We start from the raw sequence: 27,806 nt of genomic DNA, 5'->3' as shown, positions 1-27,806 counted from the left end.
CGGAGTCCCTCTTTAGGCAGAGCAGACACTCCTTTCTATCATCACTGCTCACTCTTTCATCTCTACCATGCCACGCCATTTTTTTTGCAATTACTTGGTGATATGTCTGTCTCACTCTACTGGACTGCACAGGTGTGGAATCATGTCTTAGATTAACAACCCTAAAAATTATTATTAACTGTATTTTACAGACAAGTAAGCTAAAGCTCAAAATATTTAAGTGACTTGGCTAAAGTCGCAAAACTAGTACATGTAGTGTAGCTCAAGCCTCCTTGGACTTGTATTCTGTCCTATAGTGTCTCTCACCTTATTCATTGTTTTAGTTCCAAAGCCTGGCATACAGCAGCAATGCTTAAGAAATATTTGTTAATTCAATAACCATTTTGGACTAAAATCTGTTGATAAAAGAGAGAAGTACCTGGACACCTCCTTAATAAACTAAAATATATCTACTTCGATCCCCAAACCAGCATAACTAATGAGAAACACGAGAGAAGTATTCCCACTAACATTCAGGAACAAAATAAGCAAGTTCATGATTTTTTTTAAAGCATTGTTGTAGAGAGGCATAGGGCTTCTTCTCAACCCAGCTCAGATCAATCAGGTAGAACAGCGGAGTAGTTAGATCCTGGGCTGGTCCCCCCTGGCCTCACAGAGCATTCCCCATTTATGCTAATATACACTAAGAATATAATTTTCAATACTGTCCTGATGTGAAATGATTAGGAAGCACTATGCAAGCCACACAATTATGAGAAATAAATTAGTGGTATACAAATGGAAAAGAAGCAAATGTATCACTAGTTGTATATTGTAAGACTACATGCCTTCACAGCCAAAGAAAACCAACGGAGAAACAACCATAAACGAAGGTGGTAGTGGTATACAGAAATCAGAGCTTTCCCAACATACGTGCAATCACTCTGTAGAAATTATAAGTGAATAAAACTTTTATTTATAAAGCCACCTAAAAAGATAACATTCCTATGGATGGACATAAGAACTGGGCAAGATCTACACGAGGGCTCCCCACAAGCCTCCACTGATACCATGGGGACGGATGCTTCATTCCTGCCCCGTGGGAATGGACATCTACCAACTGCCCAAGCCTTCACCTGCTCTGTTACGGCCCCAGTAGGAAAGTGGGGGAGGAGATACAAGAGGGTTTCCTTGTGAAAGCTGGGCCAGGGGGAAGTCTAAGCCCACGCTCAGCCTCTGCTGGAGAAAGTGGGGACAGAGTGTAGTTTTTCCATGGTTTTTGGCTGGAGCAGGGCCAGTTACTGTCTAGTTTGTCTTCCTAGGTTGCCCTTCTCCTGGTTTGGCTAAAGAAAACCAGCTTTCTTGGGGTTTTTCTGTCTGTGCCCACTGGTGCTTCCAGGTTGGCAGCTTCTCTAGCATGCAGGATGGGACACGTGAAGCAGGGAGTTTGCCTCAGTATCATTCCTCAGGCACCGAGGTCCTCAGCTGATCTGCCTTTCTCTCTCCACACTTCAGCATCTTATGTTTGTTTATGTTCCAGGGATTTATTATTATTATTATTATTATTATTTTAATGTTTATTTATTTGAGAGAGAGAGAGATAGAGACAGACTGTGAGCAGGGGAGGGACAGAGAGAGAGGGAGTCACAGATTCTGAAGCAGGCTCCAGGCTCCGAGCTGTCAGCACAGAGCCTGACGCGGGGCTTGAACTCATAGACTGTGAGATCATGACCTGAGCTGAAGTCGGACGCTCAACCGACTGAGCCACCCAGGCGCCCTCCGTACAATATCCAGGGGTTTTCGTTGTACTTAGCAGGAAGAACAGTAAGAGTGTGTATTCACTCGTCCCAGAACTGGAAATTCCAATTTGTTTCTTTTTACTGCAGAGTAGTATTCTATTGTATGGAGGTCCCACAACTTATTTATCCATTTACCAGCTGATAAGACATTTGCTTTTGGTTTTTGGCTACTATGAATACTCACATACAAACCTTTGGGTGGACATATATTTTCATTACTTGGGTAAAATATTAGATACGAGATTGCTGGAGCTCTGTTTAACTTTATCAGACACAGCCACACCGCTTTCAAAAGTGGCTGTGTTGTTTTACATTCCCCACCAAAAATGTATGTTACAAGTTGCTTCACACCCTCATCAACACTTGGAACTGTCCATCTTTAAACTCGCAGCTATTCTAAAAAATATATAGTGATACCTCATTGTGATTTCGTGTTTCCCTAAAGACTACTGATGCTGAATATCTTTTTACATGCTTATTGGCCAGTCCTACACTTCTTTGTGAAGTTGTGTGTTGAAATTGTTGGCCACATTTTAATCATTATTTCCTTTATTATTGAACTGTAGGCTCCTTATATATCCTAGATATAGTCCTTTAACCAATATATTGTGCAAATATTTCCATCTAGCCCATATTTTATCTTTTCACTTATTTAACAGTGAGTTTTATTTATTTTTTAAAGAAACACAGTAAAACAGTGAGTTTTAAAGAGCAGAAATATTTTATTTTGATGAAGCCTAATTTATCATTTTTTTTCTTATATGGTTCATGCTTTGGGCCCTACTTAGCAAATCTTTACCAACCAGAGGACACAAAGACTTGCTCATATATTTCTTTCTTGAGGTTATACAGGCTTTACATTTAGGTCTGTAATCAATTTTAAAAGCTGATTTTAAAAATTCGGGTATAAAAAAGATGGTATGAACAGGGCTGAAATAAATTTTATTGCATTTAGGTGGCCAACAGTTCCAATCTTTTTAGCTGAAACTATCCTTTCCCTGTTGAATTGCCTTGAAACTTTTGATTAAAAAACTAATTAAAAATTAAATTAATGGGTGTTATCGACGTGGCTCCGTTGGTCAAGCATCCGACTTTGGTTCACGTCATGATCTCATGGCTCAGATTCTCTGCTGTTGGTGCAGAAACCGCTTCAGATCCTCTGTCTCCTCTCTCTGCCCCTCCCCCATGCTTTGTCTCTCTCAAAAATAAATAAACATTTTTTAAAAAGTAAATAATTAATATGTGTAAGGGTCTGTTTCTGAACTCTTATTCTGCCTATTGATGTATATGTGACCAATCTTACCCCAATACCACACTCACTTGATTATATGTAGCTCTTAGTAAATCTTGAAATCAGACAGCGTGAGTCCTCCAACTTCTTCTTTTTGAAAGGTGTTTTGGCTATTTTAGGTCCTTTGCACTTCCATATGAATTCTAAACTTATCTTACTGATTTCTTTAAAAAAAAAAATGCCTGCTGGGATTTTGGTTGGCTTGGTGTTGACTCCATAGATCAATTTGGAAAGAACGGACATCTTTGTAATAATCAGTCTTCCGTTCCGTGGACACAGCGCATCTCTTCGTTTTAGATTTTATCTCATCAATACACAAAATCTTGTATGTATTTTGTTACATTTATCCCTAAGGTGTTTAATGTTTTTGATGTGATTATAAATAGTGCTTTTAAAAAATTTCAATTTCTAATTCTTATTAGTTAGAAATATAGCTGAGTTTTGTTTAGTGATCTTGCATCATATCCTATGAACTTGCTACATTCACTTATTAGTTTTTAGTAGTATTTTTGTATATTCCTTGGGATTTTCTACATATATGATGTCTATTAACGGTTTTCCTCTCCCTACTATCTATGTATATGCATATACATGCTTTTTTTTAAGTAAAACATCTCATGAGTTCATACTAATAATTCAAATTCAAATTCAAGTCTACAAAGTTTTTATCATTTGTCTTGTAATTGTACTTTTTTTTTTTTAAGAACTGAGAATCCTGGTTCTCAAAGACAGGATGAAGAATTAGGATATCCTATATTACTCATTTTATTTTTTTAAATGCTTATTTTTGAGAGAGAGAGAGAGAGAGAGAGAGCAAGCAGAGGAGGGGCAGAGAGAGAGGAAGACAGAGGATCTGATGCTGGCTCTGTGCTGACAGCAGCGGGTGCAACGCAGGGCTCGAACTCTCCAACCACGATATCATGACCTGAGCTGAAATTGGATGCTCAACTGACTGAGCCACCCAGGCGCCCCTTATTACTCATTTACTTTATCCCATATTGCCCACCCAACAACTTCGATAATGAGACCAATATGATTACTGAAAATATGATTACGCATTTAAATAGTTTTTTCACACTGCTGTCCATTTCCTAATAGCTCTACTATAGCTACATGTTGCAGCGTATACCCAATTACAAACTATAGTCCCTTTTCCTTATTGCCTTTGCTTGCAGGTCTTAGGTCTCTAAGAACAGACGTCTTTAACGTTCATATCAGAGTTTAAGTTGAGACCCCTGCAGTCACTCTGGTTGTCTAACCCTCATTCCCATTGTCTAGCAAACGGGTTTTGCCATAGATATTCTTCAAGTTGTCGAATGTTTTTGTGCTCCGGGAGACTCAAAAATAATGCACCATCACCTTCCCAGAATCTCAGGACAGTGACTCTTTGAAAAGAACAGACCAGAGGTGCCTGGGGTGGTTGAGCATCCGACTCCTGATTTCAGCTCAGGTCACGATCCCAGGGTCATAGGACTGAGCCCCAAGCTTAGCACAGAGCCTGCTTAAGATTCTTTCTCTCGGGGCGCCTGGGTGGCTCGGTCGGTTGAGCGTCCGACTTCAGCCAGGTCACAATCTCGCGGTCCGTGAGTTCGAGCCCCGCGTCGGGCTCTGGGCTGACGGCTCGGAGCCTGGAGCCTGTTTCGGATTCTGTGTCTCCCTCTCTCTCTGCCCCTCCCCTGCTCATGCTCTGTCTCTCTCTGTCTCAAAAATAAATAAACGTTAAAAAAATTTTTTAAAAGAAAGATTCTCTCTCTTCCCCTGCCCCTCTCCCCTGCTCTCCCATGGGCACTCTCCCTCTTCCTCTCTGAAAATAAATAAGTAATGAAAAGAATAGGCCAGACACCTTATGAAATGTACCGGATTTGTCTGTTTCTTTTTGGTGTCCTCAACTTCATACTCTATCCCCTACCCCAAACTCCTCTTCCTATTATTCTGCTCCAAGTGTAAAGGTTTCAATGTAATTTGGGGGTGGGAGGGAGAGAATGGACAAGAATAATCAGATCTGAAGTATTCTGGGATCAGGAGGTATATTATTGAAGTTTGTCACTCTGCCACACTTGGATCACTTGACAAGGTAGCAACCACCAAGCCTCTCCTTTGAGAAGGCACATTTTTCACTTAACAATCATGAAGTCTTTTGTGGGGTAAAAGTTAACAATATGTGAATATCTTCTTCACCCAACACGTTTCCCCGAATGGTGTTAATATCCGCTGACGAATCAATTATTTTGTAGAATTTGAAAATTACCATTAAAAACCCTCTTTTATTTATTTCTACACTTTTAAGCAGGCATTCTTCTATAAAGCGCTTTCAACTAGTGATTAACTAGAGCTTCCGAAAAAGGCAGCACAAAAACTTAATTATTGCCCTTTACCCACTTTCAGAACAGAATGTTGATATAACATGCAACTCCACTGTTAGCAAATAAATTCAAATTTTCTCTTTTTGAATATCAATGAACAAACTTATGGATTTTTATTTAATATGCCATTATTGGCTACCCTCATTCTTTTTAAGGCTCAAACTGTCTCGTCTTTGGCCAATGCTCTTCCGAGGGACCCCTGCAACCTCCTGAATGGGCCCCGTTAGTCTCTGAGCACGTCTTTGCTGTCTAGCACAAGATGTCCCAGGGCTCACTTTACATCTTCCCTCCTGCAGACCTGAAATTAGCCATTTCTCCAAGGGGCACTGGTTCTTTTTTTTTTTTTAAGTAGGCTCTAACCCTAATGTGGGTCTTGAACTCACGACCCCTACCCATACCCCCCCACCAAATCAAGAGTGGCATGCATTATGGACCCAGCCAGCCATGGTGCCTGCATTGGTTCCTTTTAGTAGTATTTGGAAACCAAGTGTTGAATACTAGGGGTGCTCATAGCCACTGGAGTTTCATTGCTTTTAGGCCCTTTGGGATGACTGAAATAGTGTTACAAATCCATATTTATATTCACATTGATACTTCCAATTCAAATAGAACATTATGAAGTTTTTCCTTAATTTTCTTGGCATTATATTTGTATCTCTTTGCATTTATGTACAGTGAAAATCTTAGTTCCTAATTAATTTACTTACTCAGCTCATCCTAAAATATAAACAAAATAGTTTAAAAACGGCATACTAGTTTACGGTTTCTTTGTAGTTTTAAAATTCTGCTTCGTTTTGGCTTTAAACTATATCCCACGAAGGAGTACAATATCCAAAAGCCACTTGAAACGATTCTTTCCTGTGTATAGTATCAATTTTACGTAAAATTAAGTTATTTGTGTCATGGTCCCAAACTTTACAGTTTGCTTTTGCCTCCTGTTTAATTTTATTTTTTGAATATGCAAAAAATATAAATGGCTTAAAAGTCAAAACTACACAAAAAGGTACTCAGAAAGACCTAGCTTTCCTTCCTCACCCTCTCACTCCAGGTAGTCATTTTTATGAGCCTCCTTTATCATATTTCTTTTAGCAAAGTAAACAAATAAAAATGTATTTCTAATTTCTTCCTTTACATATTTATTCTGCATCTTGCTTTTCTCATTTAACACACCCTGGAAATCACTGCACATTAGTACATAGAGACAATCATTGTTTGTGTTTTAAAGCAGTGCACAGTATTCCATTGTGTGGGTGTTCCAGTTCTACAATCAGGGCTCTATTGATAGACACTTGGGCAGTCTCCAACCTCTACTGTTACAAACAATGTGGCAATGAATAACCTTATGCATGTGTTGTTTATTTGTGGAAGTTTATTCTCAGTGTCGATTACTGATAATGAAATTGCTGGACCAAAAGTAAATCTGCCTGGTTTCCCCAAATCCCTGTTAGAAGGGTTGTTCCATTTTGTACCCCTCTCAGCAATGCTGGAGACTGCATGTTTTTCCACCATCGACCCAATACAGTGTTTCTAAACGTTTTGTATCACAGGGTGATTTTACTTTGCGTTTTCTTCTACAGGAGAATAAGCATCTTTTCATATGTTTATGAGCCAGTCCCTTCCTTCCATCCTTTCCCCACAACTGTTTCTGTCACTTATGCACTTTTTTTTTTTTCTATTGGGCTTTCCTCACTCCCCGCTTATAAGGCCATCCACCCATGTTTCCTTCCAGTACTTGAATGTTTTCATTTTTTACATTCAAATGTGGCCCATTTTGAAAGGGGAAAAGTATCAGATAAGCCTGAAAAATCTTGTGTCGCCAGAAAGTCAGGAAAGGATAAATGATGGCGACATGTTGAAAGAACATGGAAAAGTTGAAGGGGCTCCTCCCGGCCAAATCCGGGACAATACGAGAACAGATTACAGAGTCTCAAGGTATTTGCCCACAAAGACACCCATCTGGAGTCAGATGCCGAGACACCGTGCGGGCTACAGGCCGTGTACTAAGGAGAAATCCAACCGTGGCACAGGCTTCTCAAAACCTTGGCCGACTACAGAGAGCTCTAGAGCAGGCGGCCCCTTCTCACTCAGACACGGGATGGATGCAGGCTGGCACAGGAAGGTGTGACCGTGTGTGCAGTTAGTCACATTGACAGAGCTGACAGCCAGAAGCTGACACAACTGAGCGGCAAGCGTTTCCTCGAAGGATCTGTGTGGTACGTCTGAGTCTACTTATTAATTACAAAGAAACGCTGTACCTTTACGGGATGGAGAAACTTGGCCTGAAGCGCCTGAAGTGGTAACTGAAGTTAACATCCGAGACATGGTACAATCAATGGCACAGCGTCACTCTGGGGTACTCCTGCTAAAAATATGCGCTTTGAATCTAATCGTGAGGAAACACCACCTAATTTAAGGGGCCTTCCGCAGAGGAAGCCTGTCCTCGTCAAAACTGTTACGGTCATGAGAGAGAAAGCAATACTGAGCAACTCTTCCAGATGAAAAGACACTAAGAGACAGGAGACTACCTGCAGTGTGATCCTAGGCCGGACTGTGGAGCAAAAGGGATTAGTGGGGTACCTGGTGAAATCTGAATAAGGCTTATAGACTGGGGTAGTATTTTATCAACGCTAATTTCCTGATTTTGTGAACTGTATGCTGATACTATGTAAGAAAATGTTCTTTGCTGCGGATGGAAGTTTGTGTCCCCCCCCCCCCCCCCCGCCCAATTCATAGATTTTTTGAAGATGGGGCCTTTGGGAGGTGATTAGGTCATAAAGGTGAGGCCTTCGAGAATGGGATTAGTGCCCTCATAGGAGATCTCAGAGAAATCCTTTGTCCCTTCTGCCACGTGACGATATAGTGAAAAGATGGCCATCTATGAACCAGTAAGTGGGCCCTCACCAGACAACAAATCTGTGGTGCCTGATGTTGGACTTCCCAGCCTTCTGAGAAATAAATTTCTGTTGTTTATAAGCCACCTGGTCTGCGGTGCTGTTACAGAAGTTTGAACAAACTTTTTCTTAGAAAATATCACTGAAGTATCGGTGAAGGGACGTTATATCTGCAACTTACTCTCAAACTGTTTCAGAGACAATGACAAAGAACGTGCAGCAAATAATAACATTCAGGGAATCAGGGTGAAGGACATATGAAAATCCTTCGGACTATTTTTCACAAGTCTGAAATTACTTTGAAATTAAAAGTTTCAGGACGCCTGGGTGGCTGGCTCAGGCGGTTAGGCATCCAACTCTTGATCTTGGCTCAGGTCATGATCTCACGGTTTGTGAGATCAAGCCCTCCATCGGGCTCTGTGCTGGCAGTGTGGAGCCTGCTTGGGATTTTCTCTCTCGCTCTCCCTCACTCTCTCTCTCTCTGCCCCTCCTCAGCTCTTGCTGTCTCTCAAAATAAATAAATAAACATTAAAAAAATTAATAAAATTAAAATGTTGAAATAGAAGAAAAGAAAAAATAAGATTTTATCAATTTGTAGTTTATTCTTGGAGTATCATGTGAGGTATGGACTAGATTTTATCTCTCACCAAATATCTACCCAGTTGTCCCATCTGTTCCTCTGTGACTTGAGATGCTACTTTTATCATGTCCTACATTTCTATAATTACTATTTGTGGACATTCTAGTCTGCTCCATTGGCCAATACTTCTATCCACGCACCATACCATACAATTGTTTAAGGCTTTATTTTCTAGAACAGCTTTAGGTTCAGAGCAAAACTGAAGGGACAGTAGAGTGAGTTCTCAAATAACCCCCTTACCCCAACAGGTTTTTTTAATTTAAGAGAGACAGCGCACGCACGGTGCATGAGCAAGGGAAGGGCAGAGAGAGAGAAAGAGAGAGAATCCCAAGCAAGCTCCATGTTGTCAGCCCAGAGCCCGATGTGGGGCTTGATCCCATTAACCATGAGATCATGACCTGACCCGAAATCAAGAGTCAGACACTCAACTGACTGAGCCACCCAGGCTCCCCTCAACAGATTTAATTATAGAGGTTTTGTAGTTTAAAATCTGGTGGGGTTTGCCCTCTTTATGACTCTTCTTCAGAGGTTTCCTGGTTCTTTCTTGTTTGTTTTTCCCAATGACTTTTAGGATCGACTTATCTAGTGCCAGAAAAAAGACAACTTTGTTGAGAATGGAATTAATTCATTTATATATTGACTTGAGGAGATCAGAAATCTCTGTAATGTTGAGTTATTCTATTCATGAACATGAAATATGAAATGTCTTTCCACTTATTTAAGTCTACTTTTGTGTTTTTCAAGAATGTTTACCCCTTACAGATTTGGCATATTTCTTAAGTTTATTCTTAAGTATTTTATCTTTTTGATGTTAGTGGAAAAGGAGACTTTTCTTCCACTATGTTTTCAAACAAATTATTATGTATATACAGAAACTATTGGGTTTTTGTTTGCTAATTTTACTCAATTCTTTTGGTTTCAGTGTTCTGCTGTTACTGATCCTCTTGGCTTTTCAACATATACTATCACATCAGCTACACAGAGAAGTAGCTTTTTCTATTCCTTTCCAATGTCTTATGCTTCTAATTATTTTCTCGATTGAATATAGCAGTTGATTTTGTCAATACAGTACAATGGTACACAGCAATGGCCATGGTAACAAAGCATCTTACTTGTTCCTGGTTTTAGCAGAACGTGATCAAGTATTTTGTATGTGCGTAATTTTGTCCAAAAGTCATTTATTACTATTTTATCGAGTCTTTTTTTAAAATGAGAAATAGGGGCATCTCAATGGCTCAGTCAGTTAAGCATCCGACTCTTGATTTCAGCTCAGGTCATGTTCTTACAGTTGTGAGTTCAAGACCCACATTGGGCTCTGTGCTGACAGTGCAGAGTCTGCTTTGGATTCTCTCTCTCCCTCTCTCTCTGCCCCTCCTCTGTTAGCACTCATTCTCTCTCTCACTCTCTCAAAATAAATAAATAAACCTTAAAAAATACATAAAATTAGAAATAGATGTTGGCATTTTTCAAATAGCTCTTCATCATCTACAGCAATAATGACTTTTCTTCCTAAATGATGAATTTAATAACAAAAGGTAAGTAGAAGAAATTAGCTACTACCTCCCGGATGTACTGTAATACCACTTTTTCCAGAGGCACAGTCTTTTCAGAAGTGATGTGCTCCCCACCCTCCACCCCCATCACCACTACTGGTAGCTTTGTTCCCAAAGATCAACAAGTCTAAAAGAATTTAAATAGGTATTTCATGAAAAAAGAATTCTACGGCAAAAGTTTAGAAAAATACTGGGTGAAACAGTTACTGACTTGGTTATGGCAGGGCTTCTTAAAACTTGTAATATGCATAAAATATCTAGGAATAAACTTAACAAAAGAGGTGAAAGACCTGTACTCTGAAAACTATAAAACACTGATGAAAGAAATTGAAGATGACACAAAAAAATAGACATTCCATACTCGTAGACTGGAAGAACACATATTGTTAAAAAATATCTATTATTACCCAAAGCAATCTACACATTTAATGCAATCCTTATCGAAATACCAACAGCATTTTTCAAAGAACTAGGACAAACAATCCTATAATTTGTATGGGACCACATAAGACCCCAAATAGCCAAAAAAAATCTTGAAAAAATAAGAAACAAAACTGGAGTTATCACAATTCCAGACTTCAAGTTATATTACGAAGCCGTAGTGATCAAAACAGCATAGTGCTGGCAGAAAAACAGACACATAGATCAATGGAAAAGAATACAGAGCCCAGAAGGAAATTCCTAATTCTATGGTCAAATAATCTTTAACAAAGCAAGAAAGAATATCCAATCAGAAAAAGACAATCTCTTCATAAATGGCACTGAGAAAACTGGACAGCCACATGCAAAAGAAACTGGATGACTTTCTTACACACAAAAAATAAATTCAAAATGGATCAAAGACCTACATATGAGACCTGAAACCATAAAAGAGCAAAGACAGTAACCTTTGACATCGGCCACAGCAACTTCTTAGATGTGTCTCCTGAGGCAAGGGAAACAAAAGCAAAAATAAACTATTGGGATTACATCAAAATATAAAGCTTCTGCATAGCAAAGGTAACAATCAACAACCTAAAAAACCTACCGAATGGGAGATGTTTGCCAATGACCTATACAATAAAGGGTTAATATCCAAACTATATGAAGAACTTCTACAACTCAACACCAAAAAAACAAATAATGCAATTAAAAATGGGAGAAGACATGAAGAGACATTTGTCCAAGAAGACACACATTTGTCTAACAGACACAGGAAGATGTACTCAACGTCACTAATGATCAAGGAAATGCAAATCAAAACCACAACGAGAGATTATCTCACTCCTGTCAGAATGGCTGAAACCAAAAACTTAAGAAACAAGCATTGGTGAGGAAGTAGAGAAAAAGGAACCCTTGTGCACTGATGGTAGAAATGCAAACTGGTACAGCCACTGTGGAAGACGGAGGTTCTTGAAAACATTAAAAATAGAGCGACTCTATGATCCAGGAACTGCACTACCGGGTATTTACTCAAAGAATATGAAAACGCTAACTTGAAGGGATATGTGCACCCCTATGTTTACTGCAGCATTATTTACAATAACCAACTATGGAAGCAACCCAAGTGTTGACAGATAAATGCATAAAGAAGCTGTGCTATATATTTACAATGGAATATTACTGAGCCATAAAGAAGAATGAAACCTTGCCATTTGCAACAACACGGATGGATCCAGAGGGTACAACGCTATGTGAAATAAGTCGGTCAGAGAAAGACAAATAGCGCATGGTTTCACTCATCTGTGGAATTTAAAAGACAAAACAAACGAACAAAGGCAAACCAAAAATAACTGACTCTTAGCTACAGAGAACAAACTGATGGTTACCAGAGGGGAGGTGGGTGGTGGATGAAACAGGGGAAGGGGATTAAGAGGACGCTTATGCTGATGAGAGATGCGAAGTCTATGGGACTGCTGAATCACTACACTGAACACCTGAAACTAATACAACACTGTTAATTACACCGGCATTTAAAACGGAAACTTGTAATATGCAAATGAGCACTGTGATATTAAAGAACTACCGTATGAAGTACAAGTGCATTTGACCTTGCACATTTATACATCTTTGTATTCCCAGTGCCAAATACGGCACCGAGAACACTATACGCACTTAATGTTTGTTAAATGACAAAACCAACACGGAGATATTCTTAAGGTCGGGGGCATATCTGTATTCAAGATTAATTGTGAGCTATCTCCTATGTGAATACATTCAATTCTCTCTCTTCTACTAGCATGGGAATTGGTGCTATATAATCAATTCACTCAGTCAACAAATATCTGAGTACATATTAAGCAGGACCTGTTTTTAGGTTCTGGAAATAAAGCAGTGAACATATTACTCAGGAGAGAAACATAAATAACTACATTAAGCAGCAGTAAGCGCCATGAAGAAAAACAACGCAGGGTAAGAAAGTGAAAGAGGAAGTACTTATGTTCCATGGCGTAGTCAGCAAAGCCTCTCTGACAGTTGAGTATTCTGAAAGAAACCTAGATGGAGACAAGCAGCCCTTCGGAATCTGGGAGGAAAGCATCCCAAGCAGAAAGAGAAGGAAGTCCAAAGGTCCTCAGGTGGGACGTGCGTGGTCTGACAGGTAAAAAGCAAGGAGGCCTGTTTGGCTGAAGCAAAGCGGGCAAAGGAAGAGAGGAGTCAAAATCAGTGGCAGACCAGAACACTTAGGGCCTGACGGACTACAGAAAGAACGTTGGATTTCGTGAGGAGCAAAGAGGAAAGCCACTGGAGGGTGCTGGACACAGAAGTAATCATCTTGCCTCGGATTTTTAATGATTCCTGCTGACATTTGAGGGGGGGACTGTTAGGAAGCTACTGCATATGTGTACATGGTATTTCTCATAGCCATGACCCCTCACTTCTCCTTTTTTAATACTTGTAAAAAGTATACCACTTATCCACAGAAAAATAAGAATCATACAGTACCAGGAACAAGAAACAATCAGCGTAAATTCACACCAGTGATATATGCGATCCACATGTGCAAAAATAACATTTCGGTGTTATTAATTCCTCCAGGTGCTGATGATATCCTTTTCATGCAATTAGTTTAAAAAGCTTCCCTGAAGACTTCACATTTAATAAGTTCATACTTAGTTTTATATGTTGTCCAATTAGTACGCTAATAAAAATGTCTCCTCCTATGATTCCAACTGGGTGGGCCTACGTTCACATTAGTAAGTGTAACGAAGCATTGGAAGAAGTGAGAGGACACGGAGAACAGAAATGTTTTAAAAATAATTTTAAATGATCTTTTATCATCAAGGCGTGTGGATCTCAACTTTAGAGAGACCTGTTTTCCATCAAAGCATCATCACCATTACTTGGGACCTACTACTTGAGTTCAGTGGAGAGGCCCATCCCCTAAAGACGATGTGCTGCGTATCTCAGCAACACCTAAATCTGTGTAGCTCATACACCTGCAAGAACAGTGCCAGGTATCAATCTTCTTAAAGTCCCATGTGACGTGGAGGACCCCCTCTCTAAGCATACTCCCCCTCCCCCCCACCCGCTCATGCCAGATAGGCACACGCTTTTGCAATATGATCTTCAGATACAGTCAATTAAGAATTAAAAAAGACTGTAAGAAAGTGCTCTTTCATTCACTGAAGCCAGAGGGAGGAAGGGATAAAAACTCTAAGAATTAAAAATAGAGAAACACGGGGCGCCTGGGTGGCCACCTGGTTAAGCATCAGACTCTTGGTTTTGGCTCAGGTCATGATCTCCCGGTTTGTGTGACTGAGCCCTATGTCAGGCTCTGCGCTGGCTGCATGGAGACTGCCTGAGATCTTCCCTCTCCCTCTTTCTGCCCCCCACCCCTGCTGGTGCTCTCTCTCCCTCTCTCTCAAAATAAATAAATAAACATTCTAAAAAACTAAAAATAAAGAAACAAAGAAAACTGCCCAAAAAAGGAAGACAAGAAAAAATACGCTAGTGGCTACTTAAATCTTTGCCCCACCTCCAGTAATATTTGAAAGCCTGCTCTGCTAAAAACTTTACATTATTTTGCAAGACCGGTATTATTCCATTTTATAGCATGGCAACAAGCACAGGCAGGTTAAATAATTTATGAAGATCATCCAACAAGTATTAGTATGGCCAGGAGGCCAGCGTGTAGCAGCTGTCGAAACAAAGGAGGAATGGAGAGGAAATTATGTCGGAGAAGTCGTGAGGGGAGGAGGCCATGGTAGGGACCTTAGGTAGTCCACTGAACAAGACAGGAAGCCAGCCGAGGTTTTCAGAAGAGGAGTGACGAATGTGGTATTGATTTTCAAGGAGTTATTCTGGCTGCTGTGTGGAGAATGGACGGGGTACGGGGTGAGGAGAGAGCGCCAAAAACGTAGAGTACTACAATGATGTAACAAACCACCGATAACTCAATGGCTTTAAAAAACCACCATGTATTATTTCCAGGAATCGTGGGGGTTAGCAGTTCAGGCTATGATCAGCTGGACTGTTCTCCTGCTCGTTACAGTCAACTGGCAGCTCAGCTGGGGCAGGAGAGTCTAAGATGGTCTCATTCACACATCAGGGCCTTTGGCACTTAGCTCATCTTGGCTGGGCCTCTCTCTCCATAGAGTCTGACCTCCCTTAAGGCAACTGGTTTCAAAGAGCTGAGACAGGAGAGGCATGCTGTCTTGATGCCTCGGGTCCAAATCTCACACATCACTTCTATCACATTCTATTGATCAAAGCCAGTACAACGCCAAACCCAGACTCACCGGGCAGGCAAAGACTCCCTATCCTGACGAAAGGAGGTGCAAATTGCTGGAATCCTGTTTTTCAATCTGCTTCACAAGACAGAGATTTTATGGTGGCTTGAATGAATATAGTGGCAGGAGTGATGGTCAGCAGGCAGATTTAATGCCAGGATTTGCTGATTAATTGGATATGGGATGATTTGTCAACCAAGAAACGAGAAAGATGAAACTCATTTACTGAGCTAGGACAGGAAGAGCTGGTTCAGGGGAGAGAGAGAGAGACAAGGACAAAGAGAGACAAAGAAAGATACATGCTCTATCTTCTGTGTCACAAACTAGAAGAGGCCAGGGGAGAAGGAAAGTTTTATTTGTATCACTAGGGCATCACCCTCTTCCAAACAGTCTGCCTTGGTTTCTAAGTTGTCCGGTACCTTCTCCTTCGTATCTCCTGTCTTATAAGAAACCAGTGAAGACGCAAAGGATCAGTTTATATAAAAGAATATATAAAAGCTCTTTCTGAGGGCGCCTGGGTGGCTCAGTTGGTTGAGCATCTGACTTTGGCTCAGGTCATGATCTCCCAATTTGTGAGTTCAAGCCCTGCATTGGGCTCTGTGCTAACAGCTCAGAGCCTAGAGCCTGCTTCATACTCTGTGTCTCCTTCTCTCTTGGCCCCTCCACTGCTCGTGCTCTGTCTCTCTCTTTCTCAAAAATAAATAAACATTAAAAAAAAAAAAAGAGCTCTTTTTGTTCATTTGGGTTGGGCTGTTTTTGTTTTTTGGCCTTTTTTTTTTTTTTTTTTTTGGATACTTGTTTATAGAGCTCTCTCTGACCAGTTTGCTTTCTGGTCTCAACAGAGAATAACATAAGAACAGATTAATTCACTAGCAGTGAAAAGAAAAAAAAATCTGTTCTTTAGAAAAAGAAAAAAAAGGAAAGAAGGCTGGGATAATTATAGAATGTAAATAAGGCTTGCAGGGCACTATAGCTTTCAAAAGGCAAGTTATATAGAAAATTACTACACTCCAGGATCTGAGAACAGATAGGAAAAGGAAATAACAAAATAAGAAGGCTTTTAAAAATATTCTAAATCACATCTTAAATTTTCCTATAATTACGTCAACCACTGGCGATGAGACATAGGGAGCCAGAATTTTTTCTTAAATAAGATGAGCATAATTTCAAAGAATCATTGTTTCATTATCCAAAACAAAGACTACAGATACAGAACCAATAAGCATTCTCATCTAGGCTTCAACCCTGAAGACTACTGAAATATACGTCAGGTAATTACAATTTAATTAATATTGTTACTGTGGATGTTTGTTCTAACATATTCAAACACAATTCAAGTGAGTTTGAAGACCCTCACTGTATGATTCTATCTAACTGAACACACATTAACTGATGTCAAATGGAAATTAGACTCTCTAAGGGGCGCCTGGGTGGCTTAGTTGGTTGAGCATCTGACTTCAGCTCAGGTGTTGGTCTCACAGCTCATGAGTTCAAGCCCCGCCTCGGGCTCTCTGCTGTCAGTGCACAGCCTGCTTCAGATCCTCTGTACCCACCCCTCCCCTCACCCCTCCCCTACTTGTGCACATGCTCTCTCTCTCTCTGTCAAAAATACATAAAAACATTTTTTTAAAAAATTTTTTTTCAACATTTATTTATTTTTGGGACAGAGAGAGACAGAGCATGAACGGGGGAGGGGCAGAGAGAGAGGGAGACACAGAATTGGAAACAGGCTCCAGGCTCTGAGCCATCAGCCCAGAGCCCGACGCGGGGCTCGAACTCACGGAGCACGAGATCGTGACCTGGCTGAAGTCAGACGCTTAACCGACTGCGCCACCCAGGCGCCCCCATAAAAACATTTTTAAAAATGTATGCGCTAAACCCTAACGCAAATCACTAAAATAACAGTTACAGCTGATAAGCCAACAAAGGAGAGAAAATAGAATCATTTAAAAAAACCGAAACTCAAAAATCATTTAAAAATTAACTCAAGGGGCGCCTGGGTGGCTCAGTCAGTTGAGCATGGACTTTGGCTCAGGTCATGACCTGACTACCTAACTTAAACCTAACTACATCATAATCACACTACATGTTACTGGTTAAAACACCTCAATTAAAATAGATTGTACAGCAGGGTGACTATAGTTGATAATATTATTGTATATTTGAAAGTTTCAGAGAGTTTATATTTAAAGTTCTCAACACAAGCAAAAAAATTACTTAACTATATGTGGGTGATGGATGTTAACCAGACTTACTGCAGTGATCATTTAATTATGTCAAATATATTTATATTTTAAATTATTATGTTGTACACTTGAAGCTAATATAATGTTATATGTCAATTTTAGCTCTATAAAGCGCCCCCCAAAAAGGGGAAAAAAGGCCAGACGTTTCAGACTGGATTGAATTAAAACAAACAAACAAACAAACAACCCAACTACATGCTGCTTATAGGAAATGCATTTCAATTCTTTTTTTAAAATAGGCATCACACCCAACATGAAGCCCAATGTGGGGCTTAAACTCACATCCCTGAGATCAAGAGTTGGGACGCTGAACCGACTAAGCCACCAGGCATTTTAAATGCATTTTAAATATAAAGACACAAACAAGTTAAAAGGGTGGGGAAGGATCTGCCATGCTAACACTAATCACAAGGAAGGTTAGTGGTACTGTTAATATCTGCCAAACTAGATTTGAAAGCAAACAATACCAGGGATAAGAAAGTCATTCCATAATGACAAAGGGTCAATTCACCAAGAGAACACAATAATCCCAAACATTATATGTACCTAATTACAGAGCTGAAAAATGCATGAAGCGAAAACTGCCAGAACTACAAGGAGAGACAAATGCGTAATTATAGTCATACCTCTCTCAATAATTAATTGCTAGAACAAAGAGCAAATCAGCAAGAACATAGGAGACCTGAAAAACACTGTCAACCAACTTGCCTTGACATCCACAGCACATTATGACATAATAGAAAACTCTACCTAATGGCAAACAGCAAAACACACGACTGAACACTGAATACGTTTTCCTCAAATGCAGATGAAATGCTTCTACCACAGACCACATTTTGGGCCAAAAAACAAGCCCAGGTACATAAAGACTCGTGTCATGCAAGGTTATGTCTTCCAACCACATGGAACTGATTCAAAATCAGTACCAAAAGGTATCTGGAAAAATCTTCAAATAACTGCAAACTAGCATAGTTCTAGCCTGACCCATGGGTCAAAGATGAAATCAAAAGTGAAATTAGAAAATTGTTTTAACTGAATGAAAATGAAAGTATAACATATCAGCATTGATGGGATGTGAATTAAGCAGTATCTGGAGTAAATTTCCAAGACTAAACACATAAGAAAGGACTCAAATCAGTGACTCCAGTTTCCATATTAAGAAACTAGAAAAAGAGGGGGCGTACCTGAGTGACTCAGTCGGTTGAGTGTCCAACTTGAGTCTGGTTCAGGTCATGATCCCAGGGTCATGGGATGGAGCCCCACCTTGGACTCCACGCTGGGCACGGAGCCTGCTTAAGATTCTCTCTCCCCCGTCCCCTCAGCCCTTCCCCTGCTCGCACTCTCTAAAAAGAAAAAAAAAAAAAAAAAAAAAAAAAACCTAGAAAAAAGAGCAAAGGAACCCAAAGTAAAAGAAAGAAAAGAAATAATAAATATCAGGCAAGAAATCCATGAAATAGAAAATAAAATCAAGAAAAATCAAAAGCTGGTTCTTTTGAAATCAATAAAAAACACTGGAATCAACTGTGGCAAGAGCTATGCTCAATGTTGATATTTCAACTATTTATCTTGCCTCATTCTAAATTTGAAGAAATTACGAAGGAGACACAGGAATGTCAGATACATAGACTCAGAGGTTACGTTTCTACTCTACACACTTCTCTCCGAGAAAAGAGGCATATCCATCCTCGGGCAAACCACACAGCTGTTCCATGCAGTAGTTTCTTCATCAGTTAAATAAATGGAATGATTAGATCATCTCTAAAATCTCTCTGGGCTCTAAGATCTTCTACACGCCACATAAGAGGTACACGTCTACTATTAACAGCTCTAGCTGACCTGAATGAGACATCCTGATAAAACCCTGGGAACCTGAATTAGCACTTTCCTCAGAAATAACCATCTTGACCAAAGTGTAAAAATGGGGCAATCTGCCCATAAATTCATGTTTAAATATCAGCCTTGGGAGAAAATCAGCTGAAGACCAAGCACCGACATGACTAATTACTTGATCCTTATTTCTCTGCTTATCACCCTTGTAACATGGCCACCTTCGATTAATTAATTCTTACTCAATTTTGTCCTCAATATTATTCCGTCTTGTAACAGGAATTACACATTTCATACGTGTGTGTATGGAATTACAAAATTAGAAACTTACAGAGGCTAAGATGGAATGAGGGCCTCTCATAACCCATTTGTCAATTGCCTTCCTGTGGGCCAGGCATTTTAATTGTCTGAGATATTTAGGAACCCTCTGCGGCTACCTTTTAGGAGAAAATTACCTTCTATACATATATTATAGATAAGACTGAAATCTGCCTTCAGTGTACAGATCCTGATAACCAAGTAGACTATTCTTGCATAGTAGTTAATTTTATTTTTTTAATTTTTTTAATATTTATTCATTTTTTCAGAGGCAGAGAGAGAGCATGAGCGGGTAAGGGGCAGAGAGAGAGAGAGAGACACGACAGAGCATGAGCGGGTAAGGGGCAGAGAGAGAGAGACACACACACAGAATCGGAAGCAGGCTCCAGGCTCCAAGCCATCAGCACAGAGCCTGACGCGGGGCTCGAACTCAAGAACCGCGAGATCACGACCTGAGCCGAAGTCGGCGGCTTAACCGCCTGACCCATCCAGGCGCCCCGCATAGCAGCTAATTTTAAAAGCACGGGTTCTAGCTCCAAGCCACTTGACGCCACTTACTGGTTGTATGACCCTGGACAAATTATTTCACTTCTGAGTATTAAATGAATTAACACAGTAAAGATACAATCATCCTTTCCCACCTGGTTTGATAAAAAAATTACCAGGAACTAAGAAATCTCTATAAAAATTATTAAAACAGCACTTTATTTTTTTATTTTAATTCATGTAGTTAACATACTAGTGTTGTATCAGTTTCAGGTGTAAAACAGGCCGATTCAACAATTCCATACAGCACTCCGTGCTCATCAAGTGTACTCTTAATTCCCTTCACCGACTTTACCAATCCTCTCACCTACCTTCCCTATGTTCTCTGTAATTAACAGCCCATTTTTTGGTTTGCCTTTTTTTTCCTGTTGTTCATTTGTTTTGTTTCTTAAATTCCACCTAAGAGTGAAATCACATGATATTTTTCTTTAACTGATTTCATTTAGTGTAATAGTCTCTAGCTCCGTCCATGTTGTTGCAAATGGCAAGATTTCATTCTTTTTTATGACCGAGTAATATTCCCTTGTATATATACACCATTTCCTCTTTATCCGTTCATCAACTGGTGGATACTTGGGCTACTTCTGCAGTGTAGCTATTGTAAATAATGCTAAAACAGCACCTCAAGTAAAACTCACACTTCACTCAACTTAAAGCAAAGTTATATAGCGATATGTTCTAGCGGCAGGGTCCGTGCTATGAAAACAAATATATATAAGCAGTAAAGATAGTTTTACTATGAAAGTGAATGAGCTTTTATGCTCAACCACACAGTCCCGTGACACTGCACACCTCCCAAATCCTCCCTAGTTAAACTCAGATAACTTAGAAGTATTAAAATTTTTTTAAATATTTATTTATTATTTTGAGAGAGAGAGGGACAGAGTGTGAGTGGGAGAGGGGCGGAGAGGGAGACACAGAATCCGAAAGCAGGCTCCAGGCTCTTAGCTATCAGCATGGAGCCCGACGTGGGGCTCGAACCACCAGACCACAAGATCATGATCTGAGCCAAAGTCGGACACTTACCTGACTGAGCCACCCAGGCGTCCCAAACTTAGAAGTATTGAATGCAGGCCCTATGGAAGACCTTTCACTACTGAATATTTTAAAATTTTGTCAAGCACTGGGCCTTAATTGTTGCAGGATGTGTAACTTCATGAAATCCTGGGGTATGCTCTTTAAAGGATGGGCCTAAAGCCTAACTCAAGTTACGATCTCCAGAAAGGGCAACGACTTATCCCCACCGAAACCCCTTCCCCAATCATGGAACAATTATCGTTGCACTGACTCACTAAAGGTTACCTGGAGAGTATAAAGATGTGGATCACAGTACAACGGCCACTCAACAACTGTGTGACCAAAGGACGACCTATGTGCTCAGTCTCATTTCCTACATCTGTAGAGACATCTATGCTATGAGATACTGAGGATTAAAGGAGAGAATGAATAAAATGTCTCCTCCACCCACACTCGCACCCAGCACTTCCCAATTCATATTCATTTCCCTTTCCTTATGTTTAATGTCACCTTTTGATATTCTGGACAAAACCCATCTATAGGTTAAGACGTGTGATTTCAACGTAACAGTGTTCCTTCACAAGATGCACTTCGAAGCCACTGTGGCATTAGAATGGCGTGGGAATAATCTTCTGACAGAATTAAATGAGACTGGTACCACTTCTGGAATAAACGCCCACTTCAGAGTAAATAAGACCAAGTATTATCAAAAGCGGAAGAGAATCAATCCTATGATCACTATCACTTTTGGGAAGCAGCTTCAAGAAATACCTAAATCCAGTCAATTTTAACAGATTCAAACATCATTTTTCAATCACATTCAACAGATGAACGCTATTATTATTGACAGCTAATTTATTCTGGGCCTAGTCGCAGGGGTAGTTTTCTGTATAATTTTTTTTTAATTTTTTTTAACGTTTATTTATTTTTGAGACAGAGAGGGACAGAGCATGAATGGGGGGACGGTCAGAGAGAGAGGGAGACACAGAATCGGAAGCAGGCGCCAGGCTCTGAGCCGTCAGCCCAGAGCCCGACGCGGGGCTCGAACTCGTGAGCCACAAGATCGTGACCTGAGCCAAAGTCGGACACTTAACCGACTGAGCCACCCAGGCGCCCCTGTATAATTTTTTTGAAGGTGGTTATTTTCATTTAAAAACCGACCCTGAAACTTCCTGAACCAAAGCATTCTTTCACGTGCAGAACTCGGTCCAAACCAAGTAGAGAGCTGCACAGATCCCAGAGCCACAACCCGACGCGTCCCGGGTTTGCCACTTGCAAGAGGACTGGGTGGTGTAACTACTTTTCATTTCATCCTGTTGGGATCAGTCTAGCTCAGGTGGCTCTTTTATTAAGTGCATGTCACAAGAGCCCTCTGGATAGCTTTGGCCTCAGTCTGGGGACGAACTAGATCATTCTGGGAGGCCAAGGGACTGCTTTTACAAACACCACTTCCCACTCGGTCCTGAGTTTTCACGAAGCACTGGTATAAACAGCAGACATACGGGAAAGCAGAAGGCTAGCCTAACCGTCTAGCCTAACCCTAGAACAGCCGCACACCCAAAGCCTACGGACATTTAAGGCCGAGCAACCAATCACTGTGACACACACAGTCGGAGCCCTCAAACAACGTTTTGATTACAAACAATTCCCTTCCATCTTAACGGCAACTTATTCAAATCGGAATCGGACATCCTCGAAGCGCACCGCCATGCTACTCCTTTTTTTTTTTTTTTCTTTAATCCCAGGGAAGCTGGTGAGAAACTGGGTACGAAGAACTAACGAGAGAATCGGCAGTAACGAACATAAGACCTCAAACCCCCAGCATGGACGTAATATAAAGAGAATCGGGCTAGGTCTCATCTCACTCATCCTTTCGGTCTTAAAAATGGCATTTTCTGTAAGTTCCTGGATTCAGACTCGAAAGAAATGAACTTTAAAACGGGTCCCGCGCCACGAGAAATCAGAAGCGGGCGCTCACTCTTGAGCCGCTCACCTGCCTGCGGTCAGCAGGGGACAGCGAAGAGACCACCTGTCCCCACCCCGCCCCCCACTCCCCACCCCGGCCCCCAGCCTGCTCTTCGGGTGGCACAGTTTTCCTCTCGCGCTGGTTAGGCGATCTAGGAGGGACAGATTTCTTTATTGCCAACATTAACAAAAGCAAAGAATGCAACACACACACACACACACACACACACACACACACACACACACTCTTGGACGATGTGCGGCTGCTCCTTTCGAGGAAAGCCCCTCTCTGAGCGCTCCGCCCCAGGAGAACGAGGCGCCCGCGGGGGACCGCAGACCCCAGGACGCTCACACCGCCTCGCTCCGCCCCGACCTCGGCCCCGAGGAGCGCGGCGCGGGGTGTCGCGCACGCCGGAAGGCCGCGCCGCCCCGCACCGCCGCGACAAAGCCACGGGCGCGGCGGCCCGGCCTTCCTCCCGGGTCTGGGCCGGACCCCGGCCGCCCGGCGAGCGCAGGCGCCGGCCGGCGGGGCGCGGGGCCGCAGAGGCCCGGCCTTCCGCCCGCCCGCAGCCCGGCCGCCGGGTACTCACACACGCACAGCTCCACCACGTACGCGTAGTAGGACCAGACGACCACGAAGGTGATGAAGAGCACCGGCACCCAGCCCACGCCGCGCTGGCAGCAGCGCCAGAACGTCCACGGCGCCATGTTCCGCTGGCGGCTGCAGAAGCGGGCGCCCCACGGTCGAGGGGAGCGCCAGGCCCCCGGCGGCGGCGGCGGCGACTCGGGAGCTCCGGGCGGCTCCTCGTCCAGGCGCCCCGCCTCCGAGGCCGAGCCCGAGCCCGAGCCCGAGCCCGAGCCCCAGGAAGAGTAGATGGGAGGCCCCTCCGCGACTCCTCCCCGCGCCTCGTCCGGCCGGGTCCCGCCCAGGTCCTGCATCCCGCCGCCCCCACCCCCACCCCGCCCCCGCGCCCACGCCCGCCCCGCCTCCGCGCGCCGCGCCTCCGGGGGCGTGGCTCCCGCCGCCAGAGGAGGCGGGGCCCGGGCGTGGGGGCGGGGCCTGCGCCGGCGGCGGCCGTTGGGGCGTGGCGGGGCTGGGTGCGGACCGGCCCGGGGGGCGGGGGAGGCCGCTGCGGCCGAGAAGAAGGCGAGCCCCGCGCGGTGCGCGCGGCGACGGACGCTTCCTGGATGGCTGCGCGGGAGAGGACGTGGCTTTCGTGGGTTGCGTCTCACGTCGGGGGGCAGCTGGGAATGATTTCCTTGGCCGGGTCGTGGGCCTCGGGCCACGAAGTACGGAACTTGCTCCCCTGGGGTCCTGCGGACTCTGGTCGGGGCCCATTTTCCGATAAGGAGCAGACCGTGCCCCCCTCGAGTGCGGGCGACGAATGGGTATTGTTTTAAGCTCCTCCGATGCTTACGATGACATCTCAGGTTAGGAACCCCTGTACTTGGAAGTAATACGCTCCGTATTGCAGGCCGAACTGAGAGGTGAAAACACCCCTTTGATCGATCCCTCCTTCCCAGGAGGAGGAGGTGCCCAGGGGCGACCTCAGACCCCAGGGCGTTATCATTTTTCGAAGATGGAACTGGTAGTTGCCTGAGATTTAGTATAGAAGCCATGTAGCATCTGGCAGTTTGGTCTGGAACCCAAATTTAAGATCGGGTTGTGAGAAGTGGGGGAACTACGGGCTCCCTGCCCCCCAAACGACTACTGAATCTTCGAGAATTTATTTGCAACTGGGGCACCTTGCTAAATGATGCCTGTAGTCATAACAACCCTGAAGCATCGCTGTGAAGACATCATAATACAAGGTCAGGAGCATGACGAGTTATTCCACGCCGCATTTCCAGTTGCTCTCATGTCTATTTTGGTTAGACTAAGATTTTCATTAGCTACTGCTCTCCACGTCTCCGCGAGATGGATTTCCCCCTTTTATGGGTGTGATAAAAAGCTAGTGAGAGCAAATAATATTTAACCACCGCACACCGGTGCTAGAAACAATAAAGGATGTGGGAAATATTTTGTTGTCCCAGATTCTGTGTCTTGAAAGTGGTGTTAGTGGCAAAACTGACAGCAGGTTGAAGGCATTAAAGTCGGGCAAATTCAGCTTCTTGTCCAGAGAGGCTTGTCAAGGAGGTTTAGGCTTCAGGCTGGAATTTGGATTGACAGGCAAGACCATATCTTAAAGCCTTTTTCCTCCCTGCCATCTCTGTATATAAAAATCATCCCACTAAAGCTCGGTACAAATGCCATGTCCTCTAGAAGTCATTCTTAATCTGGGAATGATTCATTTCCATTGTGCGTTTTGCTCATAATACACGTATTGGTTTCCTAGGACTGCCGTAACAAAGTACCACAAACGGAATGGCTTAACACAACAGAAATGTATTGCCTCAGAGTTGTGAAGGCTAGAAGTCCTAAATTAAGGTGACGGCAGGGCTGTACTCCCTCTGAAAATTATAGAGGATAGTCCTTGCCCGTTTCTGGTACTATATCACTCTAATCTCTGCCTCGATTGTCGCATGATGTTTTCCCTTCCTGTGTCCATATCCGTCTTTCTCTATTGGATTAAGGACCCATCCTACTCCAGTACTACCGCGTCTTAAGTAACAATATCTGCAAGGATTCTATTTCCAAATAAGGTCACGTTCTAAAGTACTGGGGGTTAGGACTTCAACATATCTTTTGGGGAACACCATCCGACCCACAACAACACACATATTTTTGGTCGTTAATTGTAAATGTCACCTTGCCTAGTACCTTGTGAGATCCTTGAAGGTAGATGGTATCTACACATCTGATTTTCTCCACAGTGCCTTGTGAGTGGGAAATTTTCAATAGCTATTTCTTGAGTGGATGTTTAAATGCTTCCGTTATGATCTAGCTATTCTTCCTAACTTTTGGAGTCACCAACCGGATCACATTAGTTTTGATTTCTAAATGATTGTCACGTGTCCTAAGAAGGTGTCGATTCTACATGGGATCGAGAGAATGTTTCTGATCTATTGCCTTGTCCTGAGATCATTCCACATTTTCAGGGAGGTAATAACATTTTCATTCTTTTGAGAATTTTTCTATCTTAAATGACAAGACATGAGTTAATGTTCCTTTGCCTGGAATCACTAAGAACCTGCAACTTAGATTCCTTGCTTCCTTCTCCACGTTGGGCTGGTGATTTCTCACCATCTCTGCTACTGATTGTGACAACAGAGGCAGGGTAGTGGTGTGAGTGGAGTTACATTTTATCACAATCCCCCGGCCTGAGGGGGAAGAATGGACTGGAGGAAAGAAAGACTAGAGGCAGAGAGACCAGTTAGGATAATGCCGCAGTCATGCCAGCAACAGGTATGGTGGCCCGAACTTGGGTGTGGCAGTGAAGAGAGTGATAAGAAAGCTATTTAGGGCTTCAGATCAACTTTGACATACCCACTCTGCTCCAAAAGCACATCAATAGTAAATATAAATCTAAACATAGAAAACTAATCAGACCAACTCAGGTTCAAACCTCCAGTCCCAACTTCTGTTGTCCCCAGTCCTCAATAAAGGGGACAGAAAAAAGTGCTCAACCCCTTGGATCACGGCTTTTAGCAGAGGCCGAAGGACACAGTGCAGCTCCCTGACCTGGAAGTAGACCAAACTGCCAGCTGTGACTCGATATGGTGTCCCTATTATTACCACCATCTAGGAACCTCAAAATGCCATTTCAAGTTCAAGTTTTGAACTACAAGATGGAGAAGAGTAAGGGCAGCTAGAGGCAGCTATGGAACCATTAGGGTTTACGGAAACCACGTGGATATGGAAAGAGTGAAGAAAAAATACAAACTCACAAATTCAGAATCAAGTAACAATGCCCAAACCCACAAAGATACTAAGAAAGAATGCAGGGACGCGTGGGTGGCTTAGTCAGTTGAGTGTCCAACTCTTAATTTCAGCTCAAGTCATGATCTCACGGTTGTGGGTTTGAGCCCCATGTTGGGCTCTGTGCTGGGCATGGAGCCTGCTTGAGATTCTCTCTCTCCCTCTCCCTTTTCCTCTGCCCCACCCCTGCTTGCATTTTCTCTCCCTCCAAAAAAACAAAAAAATGATCACACACAAAAAATTAATTCATTCAAAACAAAATTAATTTTATGAAGCAATCTTAAAAAGACTTCCAAACTCTATATTGCATGCCCAAAGAGGTAAAAGAATAACTTCTATCTAAATAGAACAAGAAAATATGAAACACATAAAAACGGAAAAAGAGCAGGTGGATTTGAAACATATTTAGGAATCTTCAAGATAATGAAATATTGCTGTCAAATTTAAAAAATCGATAAAATAAGTGTAATCTAGACACCAGAGAAGAGGGACTTAGCAAGTTGGAAGACAGTGCTGAGTAACTCATGCAGAACACAACACAGACAGTTTTCTTTAAATATGAAAACACATGGAAAAACACATACTAGCAGGCTTCAACATAAATCTTTATTAAGAGTTCCAGAAGGGGGTGCCTGGGTGGCTCAATTGGTTGAGCTTCCAATTCTTTTTTTTTTTTTTTTAACTTCTTTTTATTTTATTTTTGTATTTATTTATTTTAATATGATTTATTGTCAAGTTGGCTAACATACAGTGTATACAGTGTGCTTTTGGTTTGGGGGGTGGATACCCAAAATCCTAGAGGA

At 42.3% G+C, this 27,806-nt stretch overlaps 1 protein-coding gene across 7 annotated transcripts in view; it reads right to left on the bottom strand.

Annotated features, from left to right (window-relative positions):
• ZDHHC20 (zDHHC palmitoyltransferase 20) overlaps positions 1–24,047 on the bottom strand; it is a 75,383-nt gene extending 51,336 nt beyond the window's left edge. For 2 of the 7 annotated variants that reach the window (XR_015254127.1, XM_086715223.1), the window contains exon 1: positions 23,735–24,041. Coding sequence is in view for 4 of the 7 variants with exons in the window: in XM_086715223.1 (XP_086571349.1) it covers positions 23,735–23,852 (118 nt within the window). In the remaining 3 variants the exon portion in view is untranslated. Of the gene's footprint in view, positions 1–23,734 lie in introns of all 7 variants that reach the window. The other 5 variants (XM_086715227.1, XM_086715232.1, XR_015254126.1 and 2 more) reach the window with 4 other exon arrangements.
• Positions 24,048–27,806: the final 3,759 nt, after the last annotated feature.

The sequence above is a fragment of the Puma concolor genome, chromosome A1 (assembly GCF_028749965.1).
Source record: "Puma concolor isolate L17-30 chromosome A1, mPumCon1.1.hap2, whole genome shotgun sequence".
Taxonomy (NCBI): Eukaryota; Metazoa; Chordata; class Mammalia; order Carnivora; family Felidae; genus Puma; species Puma concolor.
The sequence above is the reverse complement of the archived record's forward strand: the minus strand, read 5'-3'. Positions and strand labels throughout refer to the sequence as shown.